Here is a 24,980-nt window from a genome sequence, read left to right on the forward strand (position 1 = left end):
GCTCTCGCCCTGCTCCCCGTCCCCGTGGGGCATCTCTCCACGTCATCCCACAGCCCAGCTCGGGGCACAGAGTTATGGGAGCTGCTCGTACGTGTCTGGACAAGGTCTCCCGTGGGGAGAGTTAATGTACGTGCAGGAGCGGGGCCAAAAGGAGACGCAGGGCCCTGGCAGCCCTGGCGAGTGCTGAGTCACCAGCCGGGCTCCCTCCTCGGAGCCAGCGGCCGCGCGGGGCGCGGGGTGGCAGCAGCCTGGCACCTCGACACGGTGGGTCCCCTCCTCGCGCCGGGGGAGAAGCGGGGAGGGAGAGCCTCTGTGGGTTTGTGGCAGGGGAAATTTTCTCTGGGGCCGTGTGGTGGTGGGATTGGGCCCCCTCGGTCTCGCGGCCGTGGGGCAGGGGCTGTGGGGTGGGCTCGGCATCCCCATCGCCTGTCCCGCGCGCCAGGGAGGATCTGGCCTCGCCGGAGGGAGGTGTGGGGTGGCCTGTCCTGGGTGCTGCGGACGTGACGGCAGCCGGGAGCACGTGCCAGGAGGAAGGGCGGCGATGCCCTGGCGTGAACCCGCTCCCAGGGACGTCGAGCCGCTGGGACCCAGCTCCCACTGCAGCAGAACAGGGAGCTGGGGGCGTGGGGCTTGCACAGGAGGCTCCTGCCCCACCAGAGCAGAGGGGCAGCAGTGCCAACAGCGGCTACAGCCCCAGCTGGGGCTACGGGAGATGGCAGGAGAGCAGGAACGAGCTGGGTTTATGGCCTGCCTTGTGATGTGTTTATAGCTGGGAAGGGAAGGCCACGGATGGTGCCCTGCCCTGGGCAACACAGCAGGTCTCTGCTCCGCATCCTGGTGCTGCTGGGGTGGAGGATCACAGCTGAACTTTGCTCCCCGAGGTGGGGCTCCCACGTCCTGCAGGAGCCACTGGCACCACAGCCGTACCTGCCCTCTGTACCAGCCGTACGGCTCCTTCCCCGGCTCGCTCCCGCGGGCAGGGACGCGGCTGCCAGCCCAGGCCAGCAGGGTCCTGCCTGGTCCCTTTGGAGCATCCCTTCCCTTGTCTGGAGCTGGCACAGCTCTGGGCATCACCAACTGTTTGGTTTGGTGCTGAGCCCCGTGTGGCACAGCGGCTGCAGCGGAGGCGGCGCTGAGCAGGTACGCTGACCCCCAAACTGCCCCGCGTTCAGCAGCAGGAGGGGGCTGAGCTGGGGCTTGCCTGGTGCTGGCTGTCCCTGTGGTCCCCCCGTCCCACACCAGCCCCCGGGGAGCGGGGATGTCCGAGCCCAGGTCTCTGTAGCCCCGGGGTCTGGCAGATGCTGCGCTCCGAGTGGGATTTAGCCACCTAGAAGGATGCTAGGAAATACGCGGATGCTTGTGTGTGGGCTTCAGGCTGTGCCCCTGGTCCCCAGGGCATCACCCTAACAGTTCTTTCTCCCCAGACAGGGGTCAGAGAAGGGACTCTGCTGCCTGCCAGCGCCGCTCCAGGGAGCCAGGGAGGAAGGTGCTTGTCCCCATGGCAGCCGGTCCCCCCACGTAACGCCAGCCAAACTGGACACCGCGGTCCAGCAAGAGACCCTCCCCGACCAGCACCCACGCACCCACCACCCCCAGCGTGGCCCAGGCTCGCCCGCTGCTGCCCTGCCCTGTGCTGGCCCCGCATCCCACGGGGCGGCTGCGGGTGGGCACCGCGATGCTGCGACCATCACCGGTGGGTAGAGGCGGGTGGTGCTGGTGGAGACCAGGGTGAGGGGCGTGAGGAGCTGGGGCAGCTCCAGCCTGGTCTTTCATCCTGTCCCTGTGGCGTGGGCAGAGCTGAGCCCCTCTCCCGGCATCCCTTGCCTCATTCCTGCATCCCTTGTCCCATGCCTGCATCCCTGGCCCCATAGCTGCATCCCTGGCCCCGTGCCCCCATCCCTTGCCTCATTCCTGCATCCCTGGCCCCATAGCTGCACCCCTGGCCCCATGCCTCCATCCCTGACCCCATAGCTGCATCCCTGACCCCATAGCTGCACCCCTGGCCCCATGCCTCCATCCCTGGCCCCATAGCTGCATCTCTGGCCCCATGCCCCCATCCCTGACCCCATAGCTGCATCCCTGGCCCCATGCCCCCATCCCTTGCCTCATTCCTGCATCCCTGACCCCATGCCCCCATCCCTTGCCTCATTCCTGCATCCCTTGTCCCATACCTGCATCCCTGGCCCCGCAGCTGCATCCCTGCCCCATGCCCCCATCCCTTGCCTCATTCCTGCATCCCTGGCCTGCTGTCCGGGCAGAGCATTGCCAGGAGGTGGCAGCAGGACCCTGTCCGCAAAAATCAGGGATCGGGAGAAGAGAAAGAAGCCGTGGAGAGCAGGGGTGGAGGTCCTGTGTGCCACCCAGCAGGGGGACCACCAGTCCCCACACCAGGGTGGGACGACAGACCTTGGACCCTGTTGGTGGCCCCAACTGCAAGCCCCGGGGGGGACAGACTGGGCTAAGGGGTGCAGGGAGAGCCCCCCTACCTTGCACCCTCCTTCTCGTGGCTGCCCCTAACCCTAGGGTGATGCCTAGGAGAAAGGCCTGGGGGGGTTGGTTGGCAGTGACTGAACAGGAGCCAGCAGTGGCCCAGGTGGCCAAGAAGGCCAAGGGCATCTTGGCTTGGATCAGACACGGCGTGGCCAGCAGGAGCAGGGAGGTTCTTCTCCCTCTTGACTCGGCCCTGGGGAGACCAAACCTCAAATCCTGGGGTCAGTTCTGGGCCCCTCACCACAAGAAGGATGTTGAGGCTCTGGAGCGAGTCCAGAGAAGAGCAACAAAGCTGGGGAAGGGGCTGGAGAACAAGTCTGAGGGACCTGGGGGTGTTTAGCCTGGAGAAGAGGAGGCTGAGGGGAGACCTCATTGCTCTCTCCAACTCCCTGAGAGGAGGTTGTGGAGAGGAGGGAGCTGGGCTCTTCTGCCAAGGGACAGGGGACAGGACGAGAGGGAACGGCCTCAAGCTCCACCAGGAGAGGGTCAGGCTGGACGTTAGGAAAGAATTTCACAGAAAGGGTGATTGGGCAGTGGCAGAGGCTGCCCAGGGAGGGGGTTGAGTCACCTTCCCTGGAGGGGTTTAAGGGGCGGGTGGACGAGGTGCTGAGGGACATGGGTTAGTGATTGATGGGAATGGTTGGACTCGATGATCCGGTGGGTCTCTTCCAACCTGGTGATTCTGTGATTCTATGTGCCCCTCTGTCCCCAGACCTGTGCAGCGGCGATGCCCCCGAGGTGGAGATCATCAGCCTGCTGGGCGAGCAGCTGCCCCGCTACACCCTGCGAGCCGACAGCATCTTCGGCTACGACCACGACGACTGGCTGCGTGCTCGCCCTGCGCCCCCGGAGCCTGTGGGTCCCCTCACCCCCCAGCAGATCGAGGAGACGCTACAGTATTTTCGTGAGTGCCTCACGCCGTGGGCTGTGGGTGTAAAGATTCCAATATTGCGTGTATGCTGGGGCAAACGTCCGTTTGCCCCAGCATACACGCAATATTGGAATCTTTACACCCACAGCGGGGTTGGGTCGGGGCCACGAGGGCAGCGCGGGAGCTAATCGCCGCTAACGGGATTGACGGGCTGGATTTCCTCGCCTGGAACATCCCGAGCTAATTCTGCTGAGCCGAGACGGATGCTCAGGGAGAGCCTCTTGTCATCTCCTGGGACCCCTTTGCGCATCCCGCTGCGCTCTGTTGTGGCTTCCTGGGGTGGGACACAGAATGGGGACAGCAGAAGGTGACCCGGTGGCCCCAGGTTTTGCTGCCCCGCAGCCTGGAGCAGCCCAGGGGGTGCAAGGAGCAGGGGTGATGCCCACAGGGGCTGGAGAACAGGGGTTCTGAGAGCAGCTGAAGGACCTGAGGCTGCTCAGCCTGGAGAAGAGGAGGCTGAGGGGAGATCTCATCGCTCTCTGCAGCCCCTGGAGAGGAGGTTGTGGGGAGGTGGGTGTTGGTTTCTTCCCCAAGAAACAAGCGATAGGATGAGAGGAAACAGCCTCAAGTTGTGCCAGGGAAGGTTTAGATTGGATAACGGGAATGAATTTCTTCACTGACAGAGTGGTGAAGCCCTGGACAAGGCTGCCCAGGGAGGTGGTGGAGTCTCCATCCCTGGAGGGGTTCAAAAAACACGTTGAGGTGGCACTTCAGGACATGGAATGGTTTAGTCGGTGTGGTGGGGTTGGACTGGTGGTTGGACTGGATGAGCTTGGAGATCTTTTCCAACACTAACAATTCTATGATTCTATGGGGCTGTGCTCCCACGCAGGCTGGGCTGGGGACAACCTCCCAGTTGAGCCTTCCCCAGGCTCCCTCTTCATCAAGCAGGGGAGATCAGCCCCCAACCATCCGCACCCCCCTCCCCTGCAGCGACAGGGCAAGGGGTTGAGCCCCAAATCCCATTTCTGTGTGCAGGGCTGAGCTCCAGACATCTCCATCCTCCTTCTGTGGGCAAAGCCATGCTCGACCCCAGGAGCTCTGTGGGTCACGTTTCTCCGTGCCGGCGCGGAGGGGGCTGTGCTGCCTCATCCCTTAACCCAAACCCTTAAGCTGCCGTCAGAAATAGCCCCCCGTAATCTGCTTGCGCAGAGAGGCAGGAGACCTGCCCGGAGGAGCAAATCCCAGGGCAGGAGATTAGAAAGAAGCAGCTCCTGCCTGTCCATGCCAAGAGGCGTGTTGAGTCCTTGGGGTCCCTTGGGGGGCGACCACGTGAGGTCCCTGCCCTCACACTTCTCCAACACTGGGAGAAACACCAGTACGAGGAGGAGGAAGAGGCTGGGACTGAGGGCACAGCCGCAGGTCCAGGGCTTCAGCGGTTACAGCAGGACGTGGTTTAGGGGTCAGGATCCCAGCAGGTTGTGTCCACCAGGCAAATAAAGACACCGTGTATCGCTGAGGGGCAGCGCCAGCCCCAGCCTTGTCAACTTATTGATTAGTTTGGTACTAATGAGGAACGGCGTTAGGGCAGGGAGGGTGTATGATGGAGCTCAGCGTGCCAGGGAGTTCTTGGTGCCCTCCCACCCGTGAGGCTGGTGCTACGTGCCAGCCGGCTCCTCCATAATTCAGCATGGAATGATTTATTCAGCTCTCCCGCATCCTCTGCGCGAGAGCGGCTGTGGAGGAGCTGGAGGAGCAGCCTGGGTGGGCGTCAGGGGGCTTGTGCTGAGTGGCCAAGAGTCCTGGAATGGGGAATGTGTCCATGGGGAGCGATAAGGGATCCCGGTCTCGGGGTGCAGATGGGGATCGTGTCCATGAGGAGCCTAAGGGGGACCAGTCCTGGGGTGCGGATGAGGAATGTGTCCATGGAATCGTAGAATCATAGAATCACCAGGTTGGAAAAGACCCACCGGATCATTGAGTCCAAACATTCCTATCAAACACTAACCCATCCCCTCAGCAATGGCCTAAGGGATCTCAGGCCTGGGATGGGGACTCTGTCCATGGAATACCTGAAGGGATCCTGGTCCTGGGATACGATGGGGACTGTGTCCATGGAATGCCCTAAGGGACCCTGGTCCTGGGATGTGGATGGGGCTCATGTCTGTGGAATGCTGTAGGGGCTGGGATGCAGATAGGGTCCATGCCCATGGAATGCTGAGGGGATCCTGGAGCTGGGATGTGGATAGGACTGTGCCCATGGAATGCCGAGGGGATCCTGGTGCAGGGATGCAGATAGGGCTCGTCCCCATGGAATTCCGAGGGGATCCCGGTGCTGGGATGCAGATGGGGCCTGTGCCCATGGAATATTGAGGAGATCCTAGTACCAGGATGTGGATGGGGATGATGCCCATGGAATTCCGAGGGGATCCCGGTGCCGGGATGTGGACGGGGCCCGTGCCCGTGGAGGATCCCGAGGACCCTTATCCCGGGGAGCAGCCGGGGGTGTCTCCGCGTCCTCCCCGGGGCTGCGGGCTCCGGGATGCGCAGGGGCGGCTGTTCGGGGCTCCGCAGCGCGGCGGGGGGGGGCGGCCCCGCCCCGGGCAGGTGCGACCCCATAAATAGGGGCGGGAGCGGCGGCGGCTCCGGCCGCGATGGAGATTTGGAGCAGCCCCGGCGCCTACGAGGAGCTGAGCGGCAGCGCCGACCCCGGAGCCGCCGACCCCCTCGCCCGAGAGCTGGAGGAAGGTGAGGGCGGCTCGGAACGGGGTCCCCGGGGGCTGGGGGGGGACCCTAGGAGGGGAGCTGTCGCCTTCCCGGCCCCCCCCCCCCCCCCCCCCGCCCCCTCTCGCCGCTGCGGGATGCGCAGCCCCGGCCCCTGGTTGCGGCGCCGCATCCCTGCGAGGAGGATGCCTGGTCCTCCGGGGGTGCCACGGGCCCCCCGACCCCAAGGAGGGGCTCTCCCTGTACCGGTGCGCAGCCTCAGCCCCTCATTGCGGCGCTGCGTCCCCGGGAAGGGGGTATCTGGTCTCTTGGGGGTCCCTTGGATCACCCCGACCCCACAGAGGGCTCTCCCTGGGCTGGTGCACAGCCCCCGTTTGCAGTGCAGCATCCCTGGGAAGAGGATGCCAGGTCCTTCGGGGGCCCCTTGGATCACCCCAACACCAAGGAGGGCTCTCCTGGTGCTGGTGCTCAGCTCCAGCTCCTGCTTGCAGTGCCACATCCCAAGGAAGGGGATGTCTGGCCCTTTTGAGGGGGCCCTTTGGCTCACCCCAACATCAGGGAGGGCTCTTCCCATGCTGATGTGCAGCCCCTCATTGCAGCGCTGCGTCCCTGGGAAGGGGTACCTGGTCTCTTGGGAGCCCCTTGGATCACTCTGACCCCTCGGAGGGCTCTTCCCGTGCTGGTGCACAGCCCCTGTTTGCAGTGCTGCATCACTGGGAAGAGGATGCCTGGACCTTTGGGGGTGCCATGGGCTCCAAGACCCCAGGGAGGGCTCTCCCTGGACTGGTGCACAGCTCTGAGCTCCGTTTGCAGTGCTGCATCCCAGGGAAGAGGATGCCTGGTCCTTTGGGGACCCCTTGGATCACCCCAACACCAGGGCGGGCTCTCCCAGCACTGGTGCTCAGCTCCAGCTTGCAGTGCCGCATCCCAGGGAGGTGGCTGCCTTGTCCCTTGGGTCACCCTCACCCCAGGGAGGGCTCTCTCAGCTCTGGTGCTCAACCTCAGCCCCCGAGTGCAGCACCAAATTCCAGGAAAGAGGATGCCTGGCCCTTTGGGGACCCCTCGGATCACCCCAGGCTCTCCCTGCACTGGTGATGGGGAGCAGGCAGAGGGGTTGGGTGGGGGACCCTCGCCCCATCTGCGTGTGTCCATGGGGTTGGGGTTTGTCCTCGCACGGGATGTGGGTCCCTCCATCCCGCTGGTCCCCGCATCGTGCCGGATCAGGCCCATGGAATGGAGCGAGTGTTTACGTGTTTGCCAGCACTGCAGCCCCCGGTGCCTCCCAGGCCCTGCCACTCACTCAAACTGTAACGATGCTCATGCTCTAATTATTTCCAATTAACAGCTCAAGGGCCTGACGAGGTGCAGTTGGGGACCCCTGCAGGGAGCAGCCCCAGATTGGGTGTGGGGATGGGATGGGGTTGGCGTTGGGGATGGGGTTGGCCGTGCCCGCTGGGGTAGCGCCTGTCGGGGTGCGGGGCAGCAGCCGGGGCGCTGGGGAGCGGGGGTGGCGGGTGGGGGCATCGCCATGGAAACTCACCCGGCGTTACACAACCCCGGCTGGGGCGGCGTAATGGGATTTGAGTGGCTGAGCTTCTCCCGTTAACCCACTTTGTCTGGCCACGGCTGGGGGCGCAGGCTGAGGCTCTGGGTGCAGCCAGCGCCGCTCTGCCAGGGGAAACTGAGGCACGCGACTTCGGGGCTGTCAAACATCAGAAGGGAGCGCCAAGAGCTGGGGGTGCAGGCAGGGTCTGGGGGTGCAGGCAGGGCCTGGGGCTTCGTGCTCGCTGTCGACTCCCTCCCACCGTGCGGCTCCAGCTGGGCGTGTGCCCGGCGCTGTCTGGCAGCTTCTGTTGGCAGGATTGGTGCTGGGGGGTCAGCCGGCCCCATCCTCGCGTTGTCTCTCCCTGGCAGAGACCCAGGGCTCTAGGTGGGGTGCAGCAGAGTTGTGTGGGGCCAGTGTTGCTACCCAGGGAGCCTGCAGCTGCCTCTGCCCCTGGATTCCTGCGTCGCTGCAGCTGGAGGGGTGTTGGGGTGGGTGCAGGGGACAGTGTCCCAAGAGGATGCACTTGGCTTTAGCCTCGGCCAGCATCTCCAGGGAGAAACTAGGGCAATGCTGGCTTCTCTGGGGGGAGATCTGGGGGAGGGGGCTGGGGACAGATTGGAGGGGACGCTGTCTGCAAGCCCAACTCTGCGTGGTGCCACCTACTGCTGTTTACACTGGAGCTCCGGCTGCTTTTTTTTGCGGGAGGTGTCTCCTCCAATCCTGTCTCTGCCACCTGCCTTTCCCCATTCCCCATCCAGGTGTCCTGTGCTGGGGCTGCCACCTCGCCTGGGCTGGGGCGGTGGGTGCAGTGAGGGGGGCTCAGCATCTTCCCTGGTGCCCCAAGATGTGCACGAGATTTGGGATGAGGTGGGAGCCCCCCCTTTTCCCGTGATGCTGTCGTGGCTGTGAGCATCCCTGCTCACCTCTGTGCCAAGCAGATAAAAGGTCCTTTTTGGTGACCAGCATTGGAGCAGCTTTCTGCTGCTTCTCCTGTTCCCTCTGCCACGCAAAGCAGTGACCCGGGGCAGGAGGCAGCAGAGGAAACTGGGGGGACAGGATGAGAGGGAATGGCCTCAAGCTCCACCAGGGGAGGTTCAGGCTGAACATTAGGAAAAAGTTTTTCATGGAAAGGGTGATTGGTCCCTGGCAGAGGCTGCCCAGGGAGGGGGTTGAGTCCCCTTCCCTGGAGGGGTTTAAGGGACGGGTGGACAAGGTGCTGAGGGACATGGGTTAGTGATTGATGGGAATGGTTGGACTCGATCTGGTGGGTCTTCTCCAACCTGGTGATTCTATGATAAACGAGGCTGAGCCCTCGGGCCAGCACTCCCACAGCGTGAGGGTTCACTGTTCTCCCTTCTCCCCCAGTTCTCTGTGCCGAGCGGGTGGTCAGGATGACAAAGACCTACCACGACATCGATGCTGTCACCAACCTGCTGGACGAGGTACGTCGGTGTCCACCCTGTGCACAGGCTTGGGGCTGGCGGGACCCCAGGGATGCAGGGGGGGGTGGATGAGGGCTGGGGAGGGGAGGGCAGAGCAGGGAAGGGCCCCTGGCTGACGCAGACCTGCCCCTGGCAGAAGGAGCGGGACCTGGAGCTGGCGGCGCGCATCGGGCAGTCCCTGCTGAAGCAGAACCGGAGCCTGACTGAGCGCAACGAGCTGCTGGAGGAGCAGCTGGAGTTGGCCAAAGAGGAGGTAGCGACCCCTGTGCAGAGTCCTGACTTATTCCCCTGCGCCCCCAGCCTGGGGCTCTGTCCTGACGCCCCTTCCCCTCCCAGATCGCGCAGCTGCGCCACGAGGTCTCCATGCGGGACGACCTGCTCCACTTCTACACCACCACGACGGAGGAGAGCGAGCCCACCTCCGCCACCTCCACGCCGTGAGTGGGGAGGGGTCCCTGCTCTGCTGCTCCCAGAGGGCTGGGTGGAGGAATTGGGCTGGAGCTCTCACCCTCTCTGAAGTGGCACCTGCTCCCTCCCCTCCATGGGTCCAGCCCCACGGCGCCGTGTCGCCCGGGAGCTGCACGGAGGGTGGGCTGGGCTGGCAGCCTCGTCCTGCCTGCACTGCGGGTGCTCAGCGCCCTCCCTGCCGTCCCCAGGCTGCGCCGGCACGAGTCCTCGCTGTCCCTGCAGCAGTACTTCCAGTACGACACCCTGCAGCAGAAACTCAAGTGCCTGGAGGAGGAGAACCAGAAGCTTCGCATGGAGGTGAGCAGAGCCGGCTGGCGCGATGCCCCTGTCTGTGCCCTGCTTGGCGCTGGCACCTGGGGAGGCTGGAATCCTTCCCGTCACACTCAGCACCTCTGATCCTCTCCTTCCTTTATTCGCCCTCTGGAATCGGCACTGGTGAGACCAAACCTCAAATCCTGGGGTCAGTTCTGGCCCCTCACCACAAGAAGGATGTTGAGGCTCTGGAGCGAGTCCAGAGAAGAGCAACGAAGCTGGGGAAGGGGCTGGAGAACAAGAGGAGCGTCTGAGAGAGCTGGGGGTGTTTAGCCTGGAGAAGAGGAGGCTGAGGGGAGACCTCATTGCTCTCTGCAACTCCCTGAAAGGAGGTTGTGGAGAGGAGGGAGCTGGGCTCTTCTCCCAAGGGACAGGGGACAGGACGAGAGGGAATGGCCTCAAGCTCCACCAGGGGAGGGTCAGGCTGGACATTAGGAAAGAATTTTTCATGGAAAGGGTCATGGGGCAGTGGCAGAGGCTGCCCAGGGAGGGGGTTGAGTCCCCTTCCCTGGAGGGGTTTAAGGGGCGGGTGGACGAGGTGCTGAGGGACATGGGTTAGTGATTGATGGGAATGGTTGGACTCCATGATCCGGTGGGTGTTTTCCAACCTGGTGATTCTATGATTCAGGCCACCAACATCGCAACCGAGACCTGTCAGTATGAGGACCAGGAGCAGCAGCTGATGATCGACTGCGTGGAGCAGTTCTGTAAGTTGGGTTGGGGGTCGGTGGGTGCATGGGCTGTGGGGGGGCCGTGTCCCGGGGGTGACTGAGCCCCGCTCCTCCCCAGCCGAAGCGAGCCGGCAGGTCGTTTACCTCTCCGACGAGCTGGCCCGCAAGGCGGAGGACACGTCGCGGCAGCAGGAGGAGATCAGCCAGCTCCTGGCGCAGGTGGTGGAGCTGCAGCAGAAGTGCCGCGCGGTGAGCGTCCCGTTTCGGGGGGTTCGGGGTGGGCGCGGGGCGCAGCTCCCTCACCTTGCCCGCTCCTGCCCGCAGTACGGCTCGGAGGTGGAGGAGCTCCAGCAGCACCTGGCTGTGGCGAAGGAGGTGCAGCAGCAGCTCCTCACCGAGGTGAGCCTGGAGGAGGTGAGGTGCAGCCCTGGGTGTCCTGGCTGGCGGGGCCATTCCTGAGCTGTGTCCGTGCCCGCAGCTGCGGGACCTGCAGGAGAAGTACGCCGAGTGCGGTGGGATGCTGCAGGAAGCCCAGGAGGAGGTCAAGAGCCTGCGGAGCCGCAGCTTGCCCAACAGCACCGTCAGCCGCTACGGCACCTCCAGCCTCCTGCCCGTGGTGAGTGTGGGGCGTGGGCAGAGCTGGGGGGCAGTGGGGGGCTCTGCTCTCCCCGCTGACCCCGCGTCCCCTCTGCGTCCAGGACTCGCTGGCGGCCGAGATCAAGGGGACGATGAGGAAGCGGACAGACAGCTCCTCCTCGGACTATAAGTGAGCGCTGGCGCGGGTGGCTCGTGCGGGGAGAGGAGTCCGGGGGGCTCAGCCTCGAGGGTCCATCCCTGCCTGCTTCCCACCTGCAGGAGCTATCGCCGCGTCTTTGAGACGGTGAAGGCGGTGAACCAGGGCGCCAAAGCCAAGTCCTGCTCCGGGTCTCCCCACAGCCTGCCGGGCTCCAAGCAATTGTCAGCTGCCCCCTCCGGAGGGGCCAGCACCCCCCACACCAGCGGCTCCGGCACGGAGGGCACCCCGTGAGTGCCACAGGGGCAAGCGGGACTGGGGGACAGGCTGGGCTCTTGGGAAGATCACACTATCATGGGTTTAAGTTGGAAGGGAGCTCAAAGCCCATCCAGTCCCTCCCCTGCCGTGGGCAGGGACACCTCCCATGGATCAGGGGCTCCAAGCCCCATCCAACCTGGCCTTGAACCCCTCCAGGGATGGGGCAGCCACCCCTGCTCTGGGCAACCCGGGTCTCCCCATCCTCAGCGTGAAGAATTTCTTCCCAATGTTTAGTCTAACTCTTCCCCCTTCTAATTTAAAGCCATTCCCACTCATCCTATCACTCCAGGCCTTTAAAAAAGCCCCTCTCCAGCTTTCCTGGAGCCCCTTTCAGCCCTGGAAGCTGCTCTAAGGTCTCCCCAGAGCCTTCTCTTCTCCAGGCTGAACAACCCCAACTCTCAGCCTGCCCTTCCTTGTATGGGAGATTTTCCATCAGACCATCTTTGTAGCCTCCTCTGGGTCCCTTCCAACAGTTCTACATCCTTTTTGTGTTGGAGATGTTGACCAGCATCAGAACACTGATCGACGCGGCGAGCCTGGCGCAGGGTGGGAGCTGGGGGTGGCACAGGGGGTGCCGTGTGGGACGTGGCTCCAAGCACCCTAATGCTGTTCCCTCCCCAGGGCCAAGGGGGTGGGAGAGGAGCCCCGGGCAGCCCCGGAGCAGCAGGACCTGGAGGCAGCGGTGCAGCGGCTGTCGCTGCGGCAGCAGAGCCACGTCTCGGAGGAGCCGTCCTTCTTCGAGGCCGAGCGGGAGCACAAGCTTTGGCGGCTGAGGGATGGGGAGAGCTCCAGCGGCTTCCTCACCCCCAACGAGAGCGTCGCCTCCACTGGGACCAACTACTCGGGGGGTTCAGAGCTCACTGCTGGCTCTGGTTTTTCTCTCGGCTCCCTCACCTACCTGCCTGACAAACTGCAGATTGTGAAGCCCCTGGAAGGTGAGGGGGGGAGGGGATTTGCTTATGTGCAGAACTGGGGGTACGGGGAGGGTTCCACAACCCCCGCTGAGCCCCCCAAATCTATCCACCCCCTCCAGGCTCTGTGACTCTTCACCACTGGCAGCAGCTGGCACGGCCCAACCTGGGTGGGATCCTGGTGCCCCGGCCCGGGGTGCTCACCAAAGACTTTAGGCAGCTGGACATCGACCTGGAGGAGGTCTACAGCCTCAACGACCTGGAGGAGGATGACGTGGACGCCGGCTCCTTCCAGCTGCTCCCTACCTCAGCGTCCGCCAAAGCCAAGGAGCGCGCCGGGGGTGAGCGCAGGGCGAGGGGACGGAGGGGATGCAGCCCCCGCGATGCTCCTGCCCTGCTGCCCCTCGCACCCCGCCGCGCTCTCCTCTTTCGTGGCAGCCTGTCCTTGCCACCCACCCATTCCTGGGGGGATGCTCCATCTGCAGCTGCTCTCCTGCAGCCCCCCTCCCCTGCACCCTGGGCGCATGGAGAGGGCAGGGCAAGGAGAAACACCAGCTCCTCTTCCCGCTTGTGCTCGTAACCCTCCTGCCTGAGCAAGCGTTGGCCCCAAACGCTGCTGAAGATGCACCCCATGCATGCAGCTTTCTTCTGGCTTTTGGCTCTCCCACCCACCCAGAGCCCTGGCTCGTGCCCCCCCCCCCCCCCGATAACCTCGTGTCTCCTGTCCCCTTCCAGTGTTCCTCTCTGTTAACAACCTCCCCCAGACCCTGTCTACCTTCACCATCACCACCTGCCACATCCTCCACCCCACCACTGCGCTCACCACGGTGACTCCCAGGTAAGGCGCGTGGCCCCCCCCACCGCCTGCACTGCCCCCCAGCTCCCCTCGCCCCTCTCCGTGCCCCACGCCTCGCTCTGCTCTGCTTGAGGGAGCAGCAAACCGGGGTCACCTCCAGCCCCTGATGCTCTGAGAGATGCCTGGACCTTGCAGCATCCCCACATCTGGCTGCTCAAGTGGCTGTGAGGCCCCCCCTGATGTGCTGGGACCCCTCCCGCAGCACAGTGATGGGAAGAAGAACCATCCTCAGTGCAGATGATGCTGGGCTTGCTTGCGGGAGCAGCTACGTGGGGGCAACACCAGTGTTTGCTTCCTCTGCTGCTGCGCATCTGCCTTCTCTGGGAACAAACAAGCTTTCCTCCTTCTGCACTTGTGCCTAAAGCTCAACCCAGGCTGGGCTGGGGACAGAGCCTGCCTGCCCTTTAATTAATGAGCACAGTTGCTTAGCCCTAATGAGCCCCTCCAAGGCTCGTTGGGGGTCGGTGTGAGCTGGAGTTCACTGTGCACCGTTAAACAAAACCCTGCATGTTTGGAAAACGCTTGTGGAGCAGCGACCGTGTCCCATTCCCAGCTGGGCAGTGGCACCCCCTGAGCTTTGGGGGGCCTGGGGGGCTCGAGCGATGCTGCAAATGTGGGGCCTCCCACAGCCTGAGGGACATGGTTTAGTGCTTGATAAGAATGGTTGGACTTGATGATCTGGTGGGTCTCTTCCAACCTGGTGATTCTATGATAAGGTGGGTGAGGCTGGAGGAAGGGGGTCCCTTGCTCCGTGTGAAGCCCCCCTGGCTGCTGCAGCTTCGTCCCTCAAGCCAGGGCCCCCCAGTAACCCCCCCTCTGCTCTCTCTTCCCCTCCAGCCTGCGTAGCGACGTCGTGCCTTCTTGTGGGCCCCTTGAGAGGCTGAGAGTCGCCAGCCCCTCGCCGGAGCAGCCTCCCCCAGCGCCGGCGCCCGGACCCCTGCGCACCCCGATGGGACTCGTCAGGCTCTTGTTGGCGCGGGGCATCTCCGCCTCGGTGCCAGGGACCCCCTGGGCCCCTCTGGACACCTCGCCTGGGGGCGGAGGGCAGGACGGACCCCCAGCAAGAAGCAGCATCTTCAGCTTGAACCTGGTGGAGAAGCTGCGGCGCTTGGGGCTGGACAAGGTGGTGGCCAGAGGGGAGATGTCCTACAGGCGAGAGCAGCGCCGAGGAGCCTGGGGGGCCCTGACGTGACAGCGCTGCGGAGCCCCCGAGCTCAGCATGAGGCACAACCTCCCTCCTCTTCCTCCCCTGTCCGTGGGGAAATGGAGATGGGACGGGCTTTGGGCCTCAGCTCCTGGGGATGTCCATGGGGCAGGAGCTTTGCCCGGGCTGCCAGGACCCAGCGCTGTGCCGCAGCCCCAGGACGATGCTCCCCTGGCCCCGTCCGCGGGGACCCGTGTGGGGGGCGATGCTCGAGGCTCTGGGGGGAGCCAGGTCGAGGCAGGGGCTGCCGGCTGACCCCGTCCCCGCGCTGGGGGGCTGTGGATGCTTCCAGCAGCCGTCTGCTGGCAATAAAAACTGTTCCTGCACCTGCTGAGCCTGCCTGAGGAGCAAGGGGCAGCTTGGCCCGTCGGGGCTGTCCGGGCTGCTGCGGTGAAGGGCGATGCTCAGCCTGGGCTGGGGTGATGCTGGGGGGACCCCCATGTGGCGGGGGGAGACCTCCCACCCTGGGCTGGGCCCCTGCCCAACACCCGGGCTGAGTTTTAAAGGGAATGGTGGTTTTAAACTCACTCCTGCCCATCGAGTAGCAGTAGTAGCAGCACCCCCAAAGCTCAGGGGGCAGCTGCAGCGGGGGGGGGGTCTTGGGGTGTAGCTGTTGCCCCCTCCAGCTGCATCGCTCGCCCTGAGCCGTACCCTGTTAAATAAATGTTAAGTCACGAAGCAACTCGTGTCCTTTGGTGTCTGTGTCCTGGGGGGGCTGGGGGCAAATTCCTCCCCCCTCGGCTCTTCCCAGCAAAGGCAGGAGCAGCAGCGGCCACAGCGTTTAGCTTTATTGCAGGCAGGGGTGGGCAGCGGGCGTGTGGGCGCTCTGCGCGGCCAGCGGCTACGCGGCACCCGGCGAGTCGTCCGCGCTGCGGCGCCCGAAGTCCATCCAGTCGGGGTAGTAGTGCTCGTGCAGGGCCTCCAGCCCCTCGGCCCCGTACACGTAGTCCTTGCGGTCGCCCAGCTCTGCCGGGACAAGGGTGGGAGGTTAGAACCACCTGAGTTTGGGGCTGGTGGGGCCAGGCTGTGCCGTACAGGGGTCCCCGAGGGCTGCCCACCCCGAGCCTCCTGGTACCTGAGAAGACGTGGGGCAAGAAATGGGAGTTGAGGTGCTTCTGCTCCTGGGACAGGGGTTCAGGCCAGCCCCGCCGGACCAGGCTGGCTGGGAGCTGGTGAGGGTTCCCCGCGGCGCCTGGTGCCTCCGCCGCGGGCCGGCACAGGCAGGTGGTGGCCACCATGGCGAGGACGAGGCCAAGGCACCTCCTCATGGCTGCGGAGAGACGGAGCCAGGAGCAGAGGGGCTGCGGTTCCCAAAGCCGGGGCACACGCTCAGCCTGCAGCAAGGGCAGAGAGAGCAGAGAGCTCACCCCAGAGCACGGGCGGTCACCACCTCCCCTCCGCTCCCCCAGCAGGTCCCCCAAACCTTCCCCATCCTCTCTCCTAGTAGGTAACCAAGTCATAGAATCGTGGAATGGTTTGGGTTGGAAGGGAGCCCAAAGACCATCCAGTCCCACCACACCATGGGCAGGGACACCTCCCACTGGATCAGGGGCTCCCAGCCCCATCCAGCCTGGCCTTGAACCCCTCCAGGGATGGGGCAGCCACCCCTGCTCTGGGCAACCTGGGCCAGGGCCTCCCCACCCTAATAGGAAAACATTTCTTTTGAATATATCATCTCAATCTCCCCTCTTTCAGCTGAAAACCATTCCCCACCATCCTCTCCCTGCACTCCATGATCCAGAGTCCCTCCCCAGCTTTCCTGGAGCCCCTTTCAGCCCTGGAAGCTGCCCTAAGTTCTCCTCGGAGCCTTCTCTTCTCCAGGCTGAACAACCCCAGCTCTCTCAGCCTGTCTTTGTACGAGAGGTGCTCCAGCCCTCGCATCATCTTTGTGGCCTCTTCTGGCCTCACTCTAACTCACCACGTCCTTCAAAGTCCCTTCCAACCCATCTGTTCCCCAAGCCTTCTCCATCCTCTCTCCCAGTCAGTGTGTGAGTCCCCTCTCCTCTGGTCCCCAAGCCCTCTCCATCCTCTCTCCCGCCTGCTCCCCAGATGTCTCCGATCTCACCTGCGGCTCCGGTGCTCGGTGGCTCCCGAGCAGCCCAACCTGGCCAAGCTTTAAGGGCACTGGGGTGGGGGGGTGGGGGGGCAGCTCCACCCCGGGGCGTCCCCAAGATCCCGGGGCGGGGTGGGGGGACGATGACAAGGGTTTGCGTGTCCCCACGGACAAACACACCCCCCCAGCTACACGCCTAGAGCTGTCAGTGTGTCTATAGCTCTGTACACACACACACACATTGATATGGGTATAAAGACGTGTGTGTGTGAGATAATGTATGGAGCCAGTGGCCATACACACACACACACACACATATATATAAACAATAAAGATGTACGTACTCATACAGACACGCACACGTCTTGTTCCGTGCGTATGTATTTATATACATGTGTGCCTACGTTCACACTCACACGGGGGCCAGTTGGACCCTACAGCCTTCATCCACATCAACATACATGCACACGTGTGTGCGCACGCGTGTGCCTCTCTAACTATACGTAGACATGCCTATTTGGCTATAGATAAGCTATAGCTATTATATTTACATATCCATATATGTGTATGTGCACATCTGGCTCTGTGTGTGTATGTGTATTTTTTTTTCACACCTCCCTACACCTGCACACCCAGTTGTGTATTTACACACACACAGATGAGTGTGCAAACCTAAACATACACATATCTGTAGCCATAGGCATAAGGACATAATGCATGGCTCTCTCTCTCACTCTGCACACAGATCTCTAGCCATAAAGACACGTGTGTGTCTATACGTACACGTATCTGTAGCCATAGGCATAAAGACATATGTGTGTGTCTGTATATATACATATATTAAAATACTAATATATATATATACACACATAAATGCAGCTATAGGTATAAAGAAATATGCGTGTGTCTGTATATATATATATAAAAATAAAAATATTAATATATACACACATAAATGTAGCTATAGGTATAAAGACATATGTGTGTGTCTGTATATATATATATAAAAATAAAAATATTAATATATACACACATAAATGTAGCTATAGGTATAAAGACATATGTGTGTGTCTGTGTGTGTATATATATATACACACACATAAATTTAGCTACAAGTATAAAGACATGTGTGTCTGTGTGTATATATATATATAAAAAAATATTAATATATATATACACACATAAATGTAGCTATAGGTAGAAAGACATGTGTGTGTCTGTATATCTATATAAAAATATTAATATATATACACACACATAAATGTAGCGATTGGTATAAAGACGTGTGTGTCTGTATATACATATATTAAAATATTAATATATATACACACATAAATGTAGCGATAGGTATAAAGACATATGTGTATGTCTGTGTGTATATATATATAAATATAAATATATATATATGTATACACACACACATAAATGTAGCTATAGGTGTTAAGACACATGCGTGTCCCCAGGAGTCAGTGACACCTGCTGCTGCATCAGCCTGGGTGCTCCCCAATAATCCTTTCCTGCTGCCACCGGGCTTTTCTCTCAGCATCAATAGTTCTTCTTGCCCGTATTTACCTTCCTCTCGTGGTTTTTGGGAACATTTGCTTCCCGCTCCAATAAGCCACGTGTGAGCGACACCCACAGCTTGGGGGGGCCCTGCCTGGCCGTGCCCACGACGTTTGCCGGGAACGGGCTCGGTGCTCCTCAAACAACCCTCAAACAAATGAGCTTTCGATGGGCCGGAAGGCAGCGGCGCCCCAGCTCCGCAGCAATCAATAGGAACGGTTTTTCACAGGGAACAAACAAATTGTTCTGTAATTTCTGGCTTTTAATGGCTCAATCTGGGCCCAATGAGCCATCAGGGTGACGGGGACACAGCGGGCGCTTCCTCCCCTTGACGCAGGTTTGCAGCCTCACACGTGGGTGCTCGTGCTCGTCCTTTCTCCCCGACAGGATGAGCCACGGAAAACCGGTGCTGGTAGCATCTCTCCCCTCTGCCCAGCCAGCCTGGCTCTTCTGGGAATGCCGGGCCCAGGGGTGCCATTTCACTCACGCTGACTTCATTCTTGCTTGTTGAAAGCGTCTAAGTTATGAGAGGGAAAACAGCCCTCAGCAGAGCCTGGACGGGGTAACAGAGCCTTCCCTGCTGCCGTTGTCCCTGCTGGAAGCAGAAGTGCTGACCGTCCTCGCCAGGGTTACAGGAACACAAGCACAATGCCCGCTGTGAGGGCTGATGAGCTCCAGCCCAGGAAGGGGTCGCCCTCTCCTGCAGCTGGTCGTACATGGATGCATTTTCCTGGACCCCACAGAGCTCCTGGGCCTGCAGACCCCACCCCAGCGCTTGGGAAGCAAACCCAGATCCGCCAGTATCACATAGATTCAATTATCAAGGTTGGATGAGACCTCCAAGATCAAGTCCAACCACCAGCCCAACCCCACTGTGCCTATTAAACCACGTCCCAAAGTGCCTTAACTTCACATATTTTGAACACCTGCAGGCATGAAGACTCCACCCCTGCCCCAGGCAGCCTCTGCCGGGGCTTCACCACTCTGTCATAAAGCTATTTTCCCCTAACATCCAACCCCAACCTCCCCTCGTGCAACTTGAGGCTATTTCCTCTCATCCCATTCTTGTTAATTAGGAGCAGAGCTCAGCACCCACCTCCCCCACAACCTCCCCTCCCGGGGCTGCAGAAAGCAATGAGGTCTCCCCTTAGCCTCCTCTTCTCCAGGCTAAACAGCTCCAGGTCCCTCAGCCACCCCCAGACCGTCTGGGCTGCAGCCCCTTCTCCAGCTCTGTTCCCCTTCTCTTGACACACTCCAGCCCCTCAAAGTCTTTCTTGCCCTCAGGGGCCCAAAACTGAACTCAGGATTCGAGGTGTGGCCTCGTCACTGCTCACAGAAAGCCACTTCAGCCCCAGGAAGCAACCGAATCCACCAAGCAAATGCTTCTGAAAGCCAATTTTATTTAAATAAGACTTTAAATACATTACAGAAAACATTAAAAATGAAACCAAAAATCCGTTACTTCACAGGGCATTAGGCAGCGGCTGCTATGACACACGCGCTCTGCAACTTGATCTACAGTGACACTCGTTACGTTAGTCCAAAACTGATCCCTTGTCACAAGTTTAACCCAGGGTAATGGCTCCTTCGGGTACGCCAGCCCGGTATCCTGGGGCTCACACAGTCCCACCGCCTGCCAGGCCACAACGGTCGCCATCAAGCCTCGAGGTCACCGCTCTTCAGTCAATTCTCTTGCTCAAAGCTTCCCCAAATCCCTCTGCCACCGGGAGCCAACACTGCCTAGGGGGAAGGCGCCATCTCCCTGTGCCATTTCACAGCTCACGCTCCACGCCTCGCTCCTTGTAGGACTGCGGGAGGCCCCGGGAAGATTGCTGTCCATTGGAATGGAAGAGCAGCTGGACTGAGGAGCGATCCGGGCAGAGTTTGGACTGACAGGCCGAGTCCCTTGGCTTAACTTGGACCATCCGGTTACTTTGGCTTCAGGCTGGACCATGCCAAACGCCAGATTTACCTCTGTTAAATGAGGGACAGCCAGACGAGATAGCATGGGCTCTTGTCAGTTTATTACATCACCAAATTACACTAGTCCAGACTGAACAGTGGACCCAAAATCATTACATTACACAAACCGGCTGGTTTTAAACTTATGACAAGGGACAGCTGGGAATTTCATGATAAGGAAATCTTCTTGCATAAAGCTTCAGTGACCCACAGGCACTTAAAACCCATGGACTTTCAGCTGGTCGTCTTTAGCCAGTCCAATCTGCAAGAAAGAAAAGGCACTTTACAGCACATCCTGGCAGGCAGGTGCCATCTGCATGCCAGCGATGCTGCAGAACTGTCAGCTTTCTGCTCCCCCTCAAGCACAGAATGAGGATTAGGCTGCAATTACACACTCTTCCTGGACTGCATTTACTTTAAACAAGAATTTCAAGAAGAACCAAAAAAGCTTCCTCTACTCTTCTGACAGTAAGAAAATCAGAACCCTCATGGTTATTAACAGACACTCGTGTTTAGTTCAGCATTTAGCCAGCAGGCACAGAAGACAGACTGTCTTACCTCTACGAGGAACTGGCATATGTTCTTGCGCTGGTCGCCTTGCAACTGAATCACTTCTCCATACTCGGGGTGTTCAATTACGGTACCATTGCAGGCAAATTTCTACAGAGGAGAGAAGAGTTAGCACGATCCGAACCACCAGGCCTGTTCCCCAGTGCCACCACCGTGTGACCCCATCACCCCTGCAGAGGAGAAGCTGACTCCGGAGCAGGATCCTTGGCTTCACTCACCTTTTTAAAGGCTTTCACCAGTTTCTTCTTATCGTAATCATCCGCGATGCCCTGGACTGTGGTGAGGGTCTTCCTGCCGTTCCTCTGCTGGATCCTTATATGGATGTAGTCCTCAGTGCCGGCAGGGAGCAGGTCATCACCCTTACTTGCATCAGCAAAGGGGTCTGTGGGGAGAAGCCTGTGAGACCCCAGCCCACCGCTACGTGCCCCCAGTGGGCTCTGAGTCCACCCCCAGCCCCCCCAGCCAATCCACCTGCTCATCATTCCTCGCCCCCCCCTCCCCATTGGCCACCGCGCCCAGCGCCGCGCACCCCATTGGTTACCAAGCCCGCTTGGCCCCGCCCACTCCGAGCACCATTGTTTAAACGCCCCGCCCGGCCCCGCCCACCTCAACGCCCCATTGGTTAAACGCCCGCTGGCCCCGCCCACCCCTCATAGCCCATTGGCTGCCCGGCCCGCCTAGCTCCGCCCACCGCTCGCTCTCCATTGGCCAGTTCCCCTGTCAATCAAGCCCAGGCACCGCCCCCTCCGCCGCGCGGCTGACGCAACCGGCGCCCGGAATAGCAACTGCGCCACGGGGCGGGGCCTGGTCAGGGCGGGGCCGCCCAGCCGCTCCCCCGGCCCGGCCCGGCCCCGCCGCCGCACAAAGGGCCTTACCGAAGGGTTGGAGGTTCTGGATAGCGGACATACGACACGGTTCCCTTCCCTCGGCGGAGGAGGCGGCGGCGGCTGGGGCGATCGGCGGGGCTCGCGGCTCTCGGCAGAGGATGCTGTCGCGGCGGCGGCTGGAGACGCTGTCAGGGGGGCGGGACTGGCGCAGCGCGCTTATATACGGCTCGCGGTGACGTCAGCACGCACGGGCAGCGAGGCCGCTGATTGGAGGGCGCGCGGAGGCGTCACGGCGCGCGGCGGCGGGCGGGGGGAGGGCGGCGCACGCGCAGAGCGGCCGGGCCGGGGAGGGGGCCGAGAACAGGGGCTGTAAGGGCCTTTAAGGGCCTTCGGGGGGGAAATGTGCCCCCCAACCCCTCCTGCCTTCCCGTTAGGTTGTTTCCTGTTTTGTTCTATGTATTTTTGCAACCCACGCGAGCCAAGAGAGCCCCAGCTTGGCCTGGGAGGCGATTCGAGGTCGCCACAGAACATGGGGGCGCAGGCCGAGGGCGTGTGCGGCCATTCCCGAGGGCCTGAGAGTCTCAGTGCTGAATGTAAACAGCACCAAGCTTTGCCTGGAGGAGAAGGACCTGGGGGTGTGGGTTGACAGTGGCCAAACATGAGCCAGCAGTGGCCAAGAAGGCCAACAGCATCCTGGCTTGGATCAGCCATGGCCAGCAGGAGCAGGGAAGGGATTTTTCCCCCTGAACCAAGGTTGATCCCAATTATGAAGCCCCACAGCAATCGCAGAGGCGACACGGCTGCATCCTTAAAGCCCTGGGAAGGGGCTCCAGGAAAGCTGGAGAGGGGTTGTTGATCTGAGTTTAGGATAGGACAAAGGGGAATGGTTTTAAGATGGAAGAGGGTAGATTGAGATGGGATCTTAAGGATAAATGTTTCCCTGTGAGGGTGAGGAGGCCCTGGAACAGGTCGCCGAGAGCAGTGGTGGCTGCCCCATCCCTGGAGGGGTTCAAGGCCAGGTTGGATGGGGCTTGGAGCCCCTGATCCAGTGGGAGGCGTCCCTGCCCATGGCAGGGGTGGGACTGTATGGGCTTTGAGGTCCCATCCAACCCAAACCATTCCACAATTCTATGATCCCCTTCCCGATGTCCTTGTGTGGGCCCTCACAGCTGGGGCTGGGCCAGTGCTGGCCAAATGATCCCTTCTGTGCCCCAAAACTGAGCCCTTGTGGTGCTTTGTGGGTGATTTCTCTCTCCGCTCCAGCCTGAGAAGACTCTGACTCAGACTGAACGCTTGCCTGTGGATGTACGCTTGTCACTCCTCTATCAGCGTGATGGCAGCCGTGCTTGAAGCAAGCAGAGCGCCACATGCAGATGGAAATCAGGCTTCTTGTCTTCCAAGGCTGCTTGGCAGGGACATGCTCGGAGGACAGCAGGGCGCTGCAGAACACGATGTTCCTGAGTGAGGGCCTGAGGGCTCTTTGATGCCAGAGGGAAACGCTCAAAGCATTGCCTGGATCTGCCAGAAAAGGAAGCTTTTTTCTCTTTAAACATGTGAAACAAGTCCCTTTGCATTTCGGCTCTGACAGCCAGCTCAGCAAACTTAATTCCACTTTGCAGGGTGAGGTCAGTCCCTTGTCGCTGTCTGTCCCACATGGCAGGTGCAGCGTGGCTGCTGGGTGGCCGTGATGGTCTGTCTTGGTCTCGACATCCTGGTAACCCTGTCGACAGCCCTTGGAAAGGGGAAGTCCCTGGCCTTTCGTAACATGCTGAGACAAAGATGTTCTCAGGAGTCAGCTCAGCAGAGCAATGAGCCCAAGTGTGACCCAGAGAGAGGGTCCCTTGGGGCCCCGTCTGTCACAAGCTCACGGCCTGCGGCGCTCCAGAGCTCTGGGACATCGGGGCAAAGCAGCCGGGCATCGCCTCACAGCCCTGGCTGCTGGACAGTGGGAAGTGGTGATCTCAGGTCGGGTGCGTTCCTCGAAGCCCTGTGGATGGAGATGTGACCAAATGTAGTTCAAAACCAGATGCATTTAACCTTGCTTCCAAGTCCTAATTTAGATGTATTTAAACCTGCTTCCAAGTCCTAATCTGGGGGCCAGGGGTGCTGAAGCAAGGTGATTTATCGCTTCCCTGGCGCCTGCGGTGTGGCTGAAAACGCCTCGCAAACCGACGAGCATCTCCCAGCACTGGCTCAGCACAACCCAGCGCGGGGGCTGCTGGCAGATGAACATCACTTCCAGCTCAAAGATGTATTCTGTGTTCTAAAAATACATCAAAACCCCAGATAGGAAGAACAGTAAATCTTTACACAATTCATGGGGTCAGAAGGCATATAGATCCAGATGGAGTGTAAACTCCCCTCTGGGAGCTCATTAGAGCTGCGTACAGAGTGAGGATATTGCCCCCAGGGAGACGGGGGTCTGTTGCGTGGCATCTGTTGGGCTCTGGATCGTTTATCCTGGAGCTTAGCAGCTCCTTGTCGATCTCCTGCGGCCTCGGCTCTCCTGGTGTAGGTGTTCCCGCCCGGCTCTGGGAGCCATCTCCGAAATACCCTGTAGTTTTGACAGGTTGTTGGCATCCGGGTGTGCTGCCATCTGTGTCCCTGGCAGCCCTGACAGGGTTGTGATGTTGCATCATTCTTGGGGGGGTTTATTTTAAATAAAAGCAAATTGCTTATTGTGCACTGGGTACGAGTCATTTGTGTTGCTGTATTTCAGTGTCTCTAGTGTTTCTAAAGCATCTGCCGCTTCTCTCTGTCCATATGTGACAAATCAGTTGGAGAACTGGCTGAAATTGCCATTAAAATATGAATTTGCTCCACGGCCACCATGAACAAGCAGATGGCTCTCCTCTCTCTGCTTTTTCTGATCAGATTTTCCTTCTCTTCCAGAAAAAGAACCGTCTCTAGCAGTCGCATGGTGGGGTATCCAGACAGCAGAGATGCAATCAGACATTTACACTGCCTCTTTCTGCTGGAGGCGTTTCAAAGCCCTCGCTACAGCGAAGGGGCTGTTGTTTTAAGTGCCAAGCGCTTGAACGGAGTCACTGGAACCTCCTGTATGGGCAGCCTGGTCTCACAACTGAGCCAGGACGCCTCATAGAGTCCATTTATCAGTGTCACTGTGGACTGAGTATCCGTATGATCCATCGGGGTTTGTATCGCTGCCACAGGACCCCCAGAGCCGTTGGTAAAAATCAAGAGAGGTGAGTGTACGGCAGAGACCAGAGCTGAACCCGTGGCTGGTGATGGGTTGAAATGCTCTCAGGGAAATAGTAACACTGATTTTTCTTCCTTACGAGCAGGCACCTGCACCCTCCTCGCCTCTGGGTGCTTGGCCCAACCTGCTCTTGCCTCCCTGCCTGCCCTGGGAGGTGCCTGCACCCCAGGAGACGTTAGTCCCGGCTCCCCACGAGGTGGCAATGCTGATCTCCTTTGCAAGAGCAGCTCTTCCAGGAG

General features: G+C 60.4%; 3 protein-coding genes across 5 annotated transcripts in view; 1 reads left to right on the plus strand and 2 right to left on the minus strand.

The window, feature by feature from the left end:
- HAP1 (huntingtin associated protein 1) overlaps positions 1-14,706 on the plus strand; it is a 47,849-nt gene extending 33,143 nt beyond the window's left edge. Inside the window, exons 1-16 of one of the 3 annotated variants that reach the window (XM_069876990.1) lie at positions 1,468-1,693; positions 3,203-3,394; positions 8,997-9,073; positions 9,210-9,326; positions 9,410-9,510; positions 9,730-9,838; positions 10,482-10,560; positions 10,643-10,773; positions 10,849-10,923; positions 11,003-11,140; positions 11,223-11,290; positions 11,380-11,547; positions 12,197-12,510; positions 12,609-12,827; positions 13,222-13,324; positions 14,180-14,705. In XM_069876990.1, coding sequence (XP_069733091.1) covers positions 9,023-9,073; positions 9,210-9,326; positions 9,410-9,510; positions 9,730-9,838; positions 10,482-10,560; positions 10,643-10,773; positions 10,849-10,923; positions 11,003-11,140; positions 11,223-11,290; positions 11,380-11,547; positions 12,197-12,510; positions 12,609-12,827; positions 13,222-13,324; positions 14,180-14,534 — 2,028 coding nt within the window. In that variant the 5' untranslated portion in view covers positions 1,468-1,693; positions 3,203-3,394; positions 8,997-9,022 and the 3' untranslated portion in view covers positions 14,535-14,705. Of the gene's footprint in view, positions 1-1,467; positions 1,694-3,202; positions 3,395-6,015; positions 6,110-8,996; positions 9,074-9,209; positions 9,327-9,409; positions 9,511-9,729; positions 9,839-10,481; positions 10,561-10,642; positions 10,774-10,848; positions 10,924-11,002; positions 11,141-11,222; positions 11,291-11,379; positions 11,548-12,196; positions 12,511-12,608; positions 12,828-13,221; positions 13,325-14,179 lie in introns of those variants that run through there. The other 2 variants (XM_069876989.1, XM_069876991.1) reach the window with 2 other exon arrangements.
- A 681-nt stretch (positions 14,707-15,387) lies between these two features.
- Positions 15,388-15,816, minus strand: LOC138731409 (gastrin/cholecystokinin-like peptide). Its single transcript, XM_069877347.1, has 2 exons — positions 15,622-15,816; positions 15,388-15,512 (listed from the first exon to the last, which is right to left on the minus strand). Exons 1-2 carry the CDS (start codon positions 15,812-15,814, stop codon positions 15,388-15,390), a joined length of 318 nt encoding a protein of 105 aa, XP_069733448.1. The 5' UTR covers positions 15,815-15,816.
- A 3,726-nt stretch (positions 15,817-19,542) lies between these two features.
- On the minus strand, positions 19,543-21,728 carry EIF1 (eukaryotic translation initiation factor 1). Its single transcript, XM_069876929.1, has 4 exons — positions 21,570-21,728; positions 20,913-21,076; positions 20,683-20,784; positions 19,543-20,386 (listed from the first exon to the last, which is right to left on the minus strand). Exons 1-4 carry the CDS (start codon positions 21,598-21,600, stop codon positions 20,342-20,344), a joined length of 342 nt encoding a protein of 113 aa, XP_069733030.1. The 5' UTR covers positions 21,601-21,728; the 3' UTR covers positions 19,543-20,341.
- Between the last annotated feature and the right edge of the window lie 3,252 nt (positions 21,729-24,980).

The sequence above is a fragment of the Phaenicophaeus curvirostris genome, chromosome 26 (genome assembly GCF_032191515.1).
Source record: "Phaenicophaeus curvirostris isolate KB17595 chromosome 26, BPBGC_Pcur_1.0, whole genome shotgun sequence".
In the NCBI taxonomy this organism is placed as follows: Eukaryota; Metazoa; Chordata; class Aves; order Cuculiformes; family Cuculidae; genus Phaenicophaeus; species Phaenicophaeus curvirostris.

Coding starts and splice junctions, on each gene's coding strand:
- EIF1 (XM_069876929.1), bottom strand. CDS start 21,600: ATGTCCGCTATCCAGAACCTCCAACCCTTCG. Junction 21,077..21,569: donor CCAGAACCTCCAACCCTTCG/GTAAGGCCCTTT, acceptor TTCTCCCCACAG/ACCCCTTTGCTGATGCAAGT. Junction 20,785..20,912: donor TGGTGAAAGCCTTTAAAAAG/GTGAGTGAAGCC, acceptor TCTCCTCTGTAG/AAATTTGCCTGCAATGGTAC.
- LOC138731409 (XM_069877347.1), bottom strand. CDS start 15,814: ATGAGGAGGTGCCTTGGCCTCGTCCTCGCCATGGTGGCCACCACCTGC. Junction 15,513..15,621: donor CTTGCCCCACGTCTTCTCAG/GTACCAGGAGGC, acceptor TTGTCCCGGCAG/AGCTGGGCGACCGCAAGGAC.